This window comes from Rhamphochromis longiceps, linkage group LG11 (assembly GCF_057381845.1).
Source record: "Rhamphochromis longiceps isolate RC_006_pf linkage group LG11, R_longiceps_female_GT1.1, whole genome shotgun sequence".
In the NCBI taxonomy this organism is placed as follows: Eukaryota; Metazoa; Chordata; class Actinopteri; order Cichliformes; family Cichlidae; genus Rhamphochromis; species Rhamphochromis longiceps.
The window spans coordinates 40,040,719-40,050,718 of NC_140567.1; the positions used below are offsets into that span (position 1 = coordinate 40,040,719).

General features: G+C 40.8%; 1 protein-coding gene and 2 long non-coding RNA genes across 4 annotated transcripts in view; 2 read left to right on the forward strand and 1 right to left on the reverse strand.

Moving 5' to 3' along the window:
* LOC146660073 (uncharacterized) overlaps window positions 1-2,358 on the reverse strand; it is a 7,536-nt gene extending 5,178 nt beyond the window's left edge. The window contains exon 1 of the long non-coding RNA XR_014913685.1: window positions 2,149-2,358. This is a non-coding gene — a long non-coding RNA (uncharacterized LOC146660073). The remainder of the gene's footprint in view (window positions 1-2,148) is intronic.
* Window positions 2,359-4,157: 1,799 nt separating this feature from the next.
* On the forward strand, window positions 4,158-5,501 carry LOC146660074 (nanos homolog 2-like). The gene has a single exon (XM_085421950.1). The coding sequence runs from the start codon at window positions 4,230-4,232 to the stop codon at window positions 4,728-4,730; it is 501 nt and encodes a 166-aa protein (XP_085278076.1). The 5' UTR covers window positions 4,158-4,229; the 3' UTR covers window positions 4,731-5,501.
* A 1,245-nt stretch (window positions 5,502-6,746) lies between these two features.
* LOC146660075 (uncharacterized) lies at window positions 6,747-9,705 on the forward strand. 2 transcript variants are annotated; one of them, XR_014913856.1, is made up of 3 exons: window positions 6,747-6,849; window positions 7,585-7,645; window positions 8,133-9,705. It is a non-coding gene; the product is annotated as an uncharacterized LOC146660075 (long non-coding RNA). The 2 variants fall into 2 exon arrangements; XR_014913855.1 differs by lacking the exon at window positions 6,747-6,849 and having other exon boundaries at window positions 6,867-7,645.
* Window positions 9,706-10,000: the final 295 nt, after the last annotated feature.

Sequence of the window (10,000 nt, forward strand, 5' to 3'; positions counted from 1 at the left end):
GAGAGGATGGGACAAAAGTGGAATAACTGAAAAAGTAAGAGGTGTAGAGGGCTGATGTTGGTGTCTAGGTGGGGGTTTTGGTGGGTGCCGGACGCTGTGGCGAAGAGGCCACGCCGATGGCTTCTTCGGTTCTGGAGATATGGCGAATCGGACCAAAAAGGATGGGACAAAAGGGTCCCAGTCGGAGAAAGGAAGGTGCAGAGGGCCTGGTTCCACTGGCATTGCGTTGCCCGTGTGCGGGCGCATCCGCAGGTGCCCAACATGGCATGGTTCAGAGTACCTTTGCAGGAGGCTTAGGGATAGGTTAGGGGGTAATAGCCAGAATTTGACGGAATAAAATGGAATAACTGGGAAAGTAAGTGTCGTAGAGGGATGAAAGTTGTGTCTACGGGGGGGTTTCGGGGTGCTCCGGACACCCTGGTGAAGACCCCATGTCGATAGCACCAACGGTTCTGGACTTGGTGTAAATGGGTCAAAATTTGACGGAATAAAAAGGTCAAAGTGGCAGATAGGAGTGTCCGATCGGGCCGATTCCACCACCACTGTACTCAGCAGGCCCTGCCGGGTCGTTAGACACGCAGCATGGCAGGGATCGGTGACATAACATGTAGCAGTTTCCCTTCACAGAAGCGTCTGCAGCAGGTGGGTGGAGGAGGAGGCAGCAGAACCAGGCCTTTGGAGCACTGTGTCATCTCCTGGTCCTGATGCTTTGAATCTCCCTCTCTGTCTGTCTGTCTGTCTGTCTGTCACACACACACACACACACACAGAAGCTGGTCAAGTGCTGTGCAACTGGGATTGCACCTGTCGTCCACAGGAGGGCGCCTAGCTGGGAAGTCCAGTACATTCCATATTAAAGTTGTTGCAAGTGCATTTTTTGTGTAAAAGACAGACAGACAGACACACACACACACACACACACACACACACACTGTAAGGTCTGAAGTGCAAAATTTGAATTACATTCCTTTGTATCTCTCCCTCTCTCTCTCTCTCTCTCTCTCTCTCTGTCTCTCTCTCTCTCTCTCTCTCTCTGTCAACACACACACACACACACACACACACTGTAAGGTCTGAAGTGCAAAATTTGAATTACATTCCTTTGTATCTCTCCCTCTCTGTCTCTCTCTCTCTCTGTCAACACACACACACACACACACACACACACACATAAGCTGGTCAGCTGCTTTGCAACTCAATGCGGTACAAATCGACTTGTGTGCCTCTTTTTCTCTTTGGGTTTTCTGTGTGTTTTTTTAAATTTTTAAATCCACAGCAAGTGTGTCTCTCTCTCTCTCTCTGTCTGTCTCTCTGTCACACACACACACAAACACACACACACACACACACACACACACACACCAAAGCACACACACCAAAGCACACACACACTGTGTATCATCACTGATTTCTATAATCCACATAATCCAGATTCGATTTGGTGCAATTTTTACTCAGAAAGTGAGAGATCTTATAATTCTGATCATTTATCAGTACTGACACTAAACTTTATCAGAGATGTGACCATCACAGCACATGCCGTTGTGTCAAAGTAACTGAGAATAAAAAAATAAAAACATAAAAACATAAAGGAGATTTTCCTGGCATGGATTTTATAGCAGATAACCTTAAAAATATTCTGCAATTATACCTAATTTGAAAAAGTTTACATTTCTTCAGTATTAAACAGCAGAAATTAAGCTTTCTTATCCGACGTCATTTACAAAGGAAAGAAAAGACAGCGGCCGCCAGCGCTGTAAACAACGGTAGACTGATGGGTAATAAGCGAATGAGTAATGCAGAAAACACATGTTTGAGATGGGAAACTTTTCTTGAAGTTTCTCTCACAGTTCACGCACAGCGAGCTGTGCGTGAACTGTGGGTTTTATCGTGTTGGAAGCAAAACAGCAAAAGTAAGAAGGAATTAAGGATGATATTAGCCCCCACGCCGACTAAGCTAATTCTGATGCGTCGGTCCGCTCTGTTTACGTCTTCGTGTGGAATGCGTTTCCTGCTCTCATTTGCTGGTTGTTGTTGAAATAGTTTTGTGAGCTTTAACCTGAGATTCTGGCGTTTCTGGTAAAACACATTTATATTCATTCAATTCAGGATTTAATGAATCGATATCGCTTCATTCAAGCTACTCACCCGTCTCTATCCACCTCCACTTCCAGCTCGACCACGGACAGAGGTCCCGCCCCTCACTATCTCTGATTGGTTTAGACCACGAAGGGGAATGACGTGTGTCTGTTGTTGAACACATGGACGTCTGTCGCTTGGCGAGCGATCGGGTGGTTTAGCGAGTGTCAGCCTCTTAAGTTTAAGACAAGCCCGGCTGCTTTTTAAGCGACGCGGCGCTAGCTACCCAGCTAGCTCAGTACACAGGAACTACTTCCGGTAGTTATACAAAATAAAAGCGTCCCCCATTATAATCCGCTATAATGCCATACTTCCGCTGCGCGCGCCGTTGATATATACCTTGGCTTTACATTAATTGTGAGAAAACAAAACAAACAAATAACTCACCGTTGAGTCGATTGTGAGGTAGTGTAAAGACGAATGAATCGGCTGGGTTATTGCACGCTGTCAACTGGTCTGTAGTGTAGGATTTGTCGATATCTGACAAGTAGGCCAACCACAGGGACACAGCGGCCGCCTCCATTACTCCCGACATACCACTAGAGTGAGCCAGCACACCACAAATGAAGTTTTCTTGTTCTCCATTCATTTCAATGGGAAAAAACTTGCATTAAAATATTCATATTTAAAAAACTATAGAAGTAATAAACACCAAAAGTCATAGCAACTCATTCCAGCTCCAGCCGCACACAATGATATATCATATGTGAACCTTGTCTCAAAACTGTGGGGCGAGTTAAGGTCCAAAATAAACACCAAAAGTCATAGCAATTAGATGGAGTCATTGCTTTGGCAATGACTCCATCTAATGGTTAAATTTCTGAACTGCAGGCTCAGTAAGTAAGTAAGTAAGTAAGTAAGTAAACTTTATTTATTAAGCGCTTTTCACAGACAGACATTCACAAAGCAGCAGTGATGAGACGCAGGTCTTGCGTCCATGACTGCCCTCGCGAGTTAAAGACAGCTGCAGTGTTTGTGTTTTCTAACTCAGGTGTCTCAGCTGAAGAACTGCGGGGTGATTTTAAGAAATCCCCTGTCAATTGGTTATGAGCAAAAATTGTTTCTATAAAATAAAAATTAAAAAAACACAAAAAAAAACCCCAGTTTCAACCGTAACGTGAAGTACACATTTTATTATTTTTTTCCTTTTAGTGAAAGGAAACAGCCGTCGCCGGTATGCTAGTGCGCACGCTCCACCCCCTCCTACGCCTCTTTCCCCCCCTTCTTTTTGCTTTGTAAATAAACAGAAATGTGACTTTTGCTTCATAAACAGTTTGACAAACAAGTGGTGCCTGCAGGGTGTATATTCATGGTATAACCGGCATAAACACAGCCTCACTTCGTGTGTGATTGTGCAGGAAATACAACTGTGCGCTCAGCTTCGAAAAAGGACCGCATCTATCCATTTATCCTCATCTCACCTCTATGTATGTGCTCTCTTTGAGCGCAGGTGCGGCTCTTTGCTGTGACACATCTCTAATGTAGTCTAGACGCTCCGGCGCCAGGGGTCATCGGGTGACACACACACACACACAAACAACAAGTAACACAACATGGACCATGAACTCTGCGTGACTCAACTATACCAAGACAGTTCACCTATTACGAGCCTTTAAAGTAAGCTTATTGCTAAATAGTCTTGATATTTAATCAACAGGTAAGGTAACACCTGATTCTGTTCACATGGACGGAGTTTTTTCAGTGCTAAATAGTCTGCACATCCCGGCTCTTATTATTTATTTTGCTGCGTTATTTTGCAAAATTATCTAATCTAAAAATAAACTACATAAATGAGTGCGATGCAATATTTTGCTCTTGGTGTTTTCAGTCCTTTATGTCCATCTTATGTGTCATTTTTTTCTGTTATCAATCAACCAACCGATCATTCGATTAAAGGCCTGTCAACGGGCTTCGTAAAGGTTCTTTTAAGGTCACCAGAAAGCTACATAAAGACTGCACCTGCACCTGCACCAAAGTTCTTTTTTTTTTTTCTCTCTATCTCCGAACATTGTTGCATTTTAAAACCATCTTCAGTGAGCTATAAATATGAGGCGCTCCAAACACACTCTCAGTTTTACTTCTGCCAAAAAATGACCACAATGCCGAGACGACTGGAGGTCCAGAACTCGATCCTCACTGGTGGGGACAGCTTTAACATGTGGCACGACTACATGAATCTGAGCCAAGTGTTCGAGAAACTGTGCAGCAACCGTGAGGTTGATAACCGAGACACCGAGCGTCCAAAGAAGGGACAAGCGCCCCCTTGGAGTAAGGTCCACACTTCCACTCGGGGGAAGAAATCCTCCAAAAACTCATCACAGTCCAGTCCGACCAGCAGCGCGTCGGACACCAGCAGCAGCGCCTCATCCTCGGACTACTGCCGCTTATGCAAGCAGAACGGGGAGACTCCGAGGGTGTACCTATCTCACAAGCTCAAATCAGACGACGGGAAAGTTTTCTGCCCCGTCCTCCGGAACTACACTTGCCCGATCTGCGAAGCCACCGGTGACAGCGCTCACACACGCAAGTACTGCCCGCAGATGAAGTGCGAGGCTGCTGGGAGGATGCAGACCGTAGGCAAGTTCTGGTAGCTGCTGAAAACTGAAGCTGCGAGAAACTGTACATATTTACCGAACTGTTTGGGGTATGTGTTCGTGTTGGCAGAGACCGTTTCAGTTCCAAAGACTGTTTCAAGTTTGACTGTCAAACACTCCGCTGCAGTCTGCAGCAAGGAGCCCTCATCCATCACATCTGTGGAGCCCCGAGCCGGGGTGAGCGCTCTCAAACCTCGGTAAAAATTAAACTCTTTAAAGTCCTCGAGTGTTTATTGTTGTTGTTGTTATTGTTGTTGTTGTTGTTGTTTAATATGATACAATTTCGGGGGTACTTCATAGGTCACAAGTGAAACACTAAAGTGGCTAACCTTTCTGTGGAATTAAATAGATTTCTAAAAATGTGCCCATAGTGTCAGTGCGCGAGTCTTTTAGTTAAAATGCAAATGCTATATTATCCCTCATGTCAGACAGATTATTCGACAAAAACGTCAGTATTTTGTCTTTTTTTTTTTTTTTTTTGGTATTATAGAAAATTTTTAACTCACATGCAACTCTTCCACTTGAAGTTACAGATGTACCTGAACTCACCAGAGAACATGCGTCATAAAAAAATAATTAAATTAAATTAAAAGTAACACTTCAAGGCAAAAGTGAACCGATTATGTGAAGTGAGAAATTGAATTAAGGTTCAATAGTTTTAGTTTCAAAATAGAGGGGCTGGGGAAATACAGTATACAAGGTCAAAACAGAGTTTGTACAAGTTTGTACAAAGACAGCTGCAGTGTTTGTGTTTTCTAACTCAGGTGTCTCAGCTGAAGAACTGCGGGGTGATTTTAAGAAATCCCCTGTCAATTGGTTATGAGCAAAAATTGTTTCTATAAAATAAAAATTAAAAAAACACAAAAAAAACCCCCCCCAGTTTCAACCGTAACGTGAAGTACACATTTTATTATTTTTTTCCTTTTAGTGAAAGGAAACAGCCGTCGCCGGTATGCTAGTGCGCACGCTCCACCCCCTCCTACGCCTCTTTTCCCCCCTTCTTTTTGCTTTGTAAATAAACAGAAATGTGACTTTTGCTTCATAAACAGTTTGACAAACAAGTGGTGCCTGCAGGGTGTATATTCATGGTATAACCGGCATAAACACAGCCTCACTTCGTGTGTGATTGTGCAGGAAATACAACTGTGCGCTCAGCTTCGAAAAAGGACCGCATCTATCCATTTATCCTCATACCTCACCTCTATGTATGTGCTCTCTTTGAGCGCAGGTGCGGCTCTTTGCTGTGACACATCTCTAATGTAGTCTAGACGCTCCGGCGCCAGGGGTCATCGGGTGACACACACACACACAAACAACAAGTAACACAACATGGACCATGAACTCTGCGTGACTCAACTATACCAAGACAGTTCACCTATTACGAGCCTTTAAAGTAAGCTTATTGCTAAATAGTCTTGATATTTAATCAACAGGTAAGGTAACACCTGATTCTGTTCACATGGACGGAGTTTTTTCAGTGCTAAATAGTCTGCACATCCCGGCTCTTATTATTTATTTTGCTGCGTTATTTTGCAAAATTATCTAATCTAAAAATAAACTACATAAATGAGTGCGATGCAATATTTTGCTCTTGGTGTTTTCAGTCCTTTATGTCCATCTTATGTGTCATTTTTTTCTGTTATCAATCAACCAACCGATCATTCGATTAAAGGCCTGTCAACGGGCTTCGTAAAGGTTCTTTTAAGGTCACCAGAAAGCTACATAAAGACTGCACCTGCACCTGCACCTGCACCAAAGTTCTTTTTTTTTTTCTCTCTATCTCCGAACATTGTTGCATTTTAAAACCATCTTCAGTGAGCTATAAATAGGTCACAAGTGAAACACTAAAGTGGCTAACCTTTCTGTGGAATTAAATAGATTTCTAAAAATGTGCCCATAGTGTCAGTACAGGATTGTGAACATCGCAACGCAAAGTTTTTGATTTCTCTCAAAACATATATTTCTTTTCATGCTGAACAGATAATATCTTTAATTTGAGTCAAAGTGATTTGCACTTGAACACGCCCACCAGAAATAGACCGGGACCCATTTTTATTCTGCATGGCTGCTGGAAACATCATGTCACATCTTTGATTAATTTCATCTGAAAATAAACGTAAGTAAAGCCAAGTGTGTTACAAAAGCTTTTATAATTTGTATTGCCAAAATCGCAGAAAATAACCCCATTTAAGCTGGGTCGACAGCCACCCCTAATTTTTGCATGATTGTAGCTGCTAGCTATAAGCTAGCTAGCTATCCTGCGCAACGTTAGAACTGGTTACCAGAAACCGACCATCACAGTCGGGAATACAAGTTAGTATACTGGTAAAAAACGGCTTTTTGCCTAACTAGCTAGCGTTACCACGATGCATCGGTGGTGGATAAAGCTAGCTAGCATAAGTTCATAGTTCATAACATTCATAGTATAACTCCGTGCTCCGCTTCGTTTGAATTTTTCTGGTGAGCTCGCGGTTTCTAGACACAAGCTTGTGTTTGTGCGCGCACGTTTGTCTCTCTTCATATAAATATCTGTGTGTTATGTGTGTGTACACCGAGCGCAAAAGATAATTATTAATGTGCATGATTTAGAGACAGAAATAACAAGCCAGCATATAAGATCAATGACATAAGACTAATTCCTTCAATTGACTTTCAGGCGCAGCTCGGAAAAATGTGCATTTTCTGAAGAAATTTTAATTTTAACAGCAAAAAATTGACCCTATGCCAAACTTAGTCGCTAATGGCTGGTCTGTAGACTGTTTGGTATGTCATGTTACGTATTTCTTGGTTTTTCTATGTAATGTGTTTTATAGAGAAGTAACATTATTCTTTTTTTTCTGTATGCTTTCAGAACCACAGATCGCTCCATCCATTCCATGGCTGAAGCATACATTTTCATTTAATCTGAACAGGTATCATTTTGCATTTACACTGCACATCCTTTTTAAACATTTCATAATAATCTAGACTCTCCCTCATTATCCTCTCATTCACCTTGCTGATGTGTTGAGGACTTGATAAAAGAATACATGGTATGTCCATATCTGTTCTGTCTCTACATGAGATGCAGTCTCTTGATGTAAATTTGACAACTCTGCTATTAAATGCAGTGATTAATGTAGGACAGCAACGATTAATCAACTCATCAAGTTAATATCTTAGGGTTCTGTATTGTTTTCTTTTTTTTTTTCTTGGGCTTTGTGGAACATTTATGAAAATGTTCCACCATTGATTTAATTTAATGATTATGCAATTCACAATCTGATTAGTCAAATAATTGTTCTAATAGTCTGTGACCAAACAACTATCAAAATAGTAGTTTATTATGGTCAAAGATTTATCAGGTGTGCCAGACTTCAGTTCTTCACTTGTACATTTTGTTCCATATTTTACCTCAAGATATCCCAGAAAGATGAAGCTGAGGAAGAGCTGCAGAGTACCACCATGGCACTCTTCGTCTTCAGGGACAACTCAAGCCTCCTACATCAGCCTCGAGACATCGGGATAATCATTGATGGTGTGGAAGTCCTGAATGAGTTGCCTTCTGTGGCAGCTGGAGTGGCAATGGTCTTTGGACTCTGTTATGCTCTTAATATGGAATATCCACGAGGATTCAGGTTCACCTTTGAGGCTCTTCAAAAGATTATGATGGAGCTTGACTTTAACAAGATGACCTCTAAGATTCGCAAACTTAATTGTGAACTTAACACTGCACAGTAGTGTGTTTGCATGCATGTGTGCATGTGTATGTGCACATGCATGTGCATGTGTGCTTGGTTGGCCTGCAGTGGTATTCTACATTCAAAATTTATAAGAACACCCATTTGAAAGGGAGATTTAAGTTGATTTCATTGATACATGTGTAGATTTTTTTTTTTTTTACATTGTACAGGCACAGTGCACATATAAACATTTTTGAGTACTTGCAAATTGGTTTAAAAAGAGTTTTTATAATGGTTTTATGCCAGTTTTAGACAGGTTGCAGGTTTTATACTGGTTTTCAAAAGATTGCAGGTTTTATAAAACAAACATTTCTCTAATCATTTCTGCCGTAGCACTAAATCTGTATATTACTAATCCTCTCTATTGATTATAGTTAAAATGGTTTGGAACAATAAATAATTTTGAAACAATTGGTTGGCCAACTGTCTTGTTTTTTATAGGAAATGCAGAGCATTTTTGAACTGAAATGAAATGTAAAAAATATAGTTTGAATATATGTAAATCAATTACCTGGCTTCAACACAAACATATTAGTTCATGTTAATTTGGTTCGATGTGAATACATTAGGTTGGTTAAATTTCAATATATTAGCTTGGTTCAATAATTAAAATATGGTTCTATGTAAAAAAATCAATTTGGATCAATGCAAAATTTAAAGTTTCAGTCAAGTCTAGTAATATTGTTTATATCAACATAAAAGTATCAGGTCATATCAAGTGACTCAATTTGGATTCTATAAAGCCAAATATTTTGGATGTGACAACTGGACATCATTTTTTTTAATTTGAATAGGGTTATTTTTTTTACAGTGTAGTTTATTTCTCACAGTTTTTTAAAAATTCTCTTGCTTTATGGTTCTTAGCGCTGTTACCAGTCTTTGCATTTATCATCATTTTTTCTCTTTTTTCTTTCATGTTACACAAACATGATTACATATTGCATATGAATCAAGGTTGCGCAGAGGTGGTTGCATTTCCCAGACAATCATGCAAAATATATACATTTCTTTTTTTAAAAATGACATGGTGCGACAGGACTGTAGCACAGTAATACAGCAACATCAGAGGCAAATTCCATTCAAGTTTTGCAAGCCTAGCTTTGAACTTTATTTAAATAAACGGCAGTGACTCGTTATGACAAGGATCATTCTTAATCTCACTCAAACCATGCTGAACGGCTCTAACCCAATTAGGAACATAGGGTTGTTGTTTTTTTTGTTTTTTTTTTAAAAAGAAAAGAAAAACATAACTGAACACAACAGTATGTCAGTGCAGTGACTAATCAGGCAGTACAGTTTCAGGAACCGTTTTAACTGAGGCAGGATGGCATTTTGGTTTTTAAATGGGCATTTAAAACCTGAAATAATCCTAAAGGCTTAGACAAAAAGGTGACATTTGTTTTCGAAATTGAGGTGATGGGCATCTTAGTCGCTGTCACTCCTCTCTCCTCTCTGGAGCAGCCTCTTTCCACTGGAGGGCACGGGAACCTCATGCTTCACTGAGACCTTTGACTTGCTTTTGCTGTCCTTGTCAAGCAGCTCCAA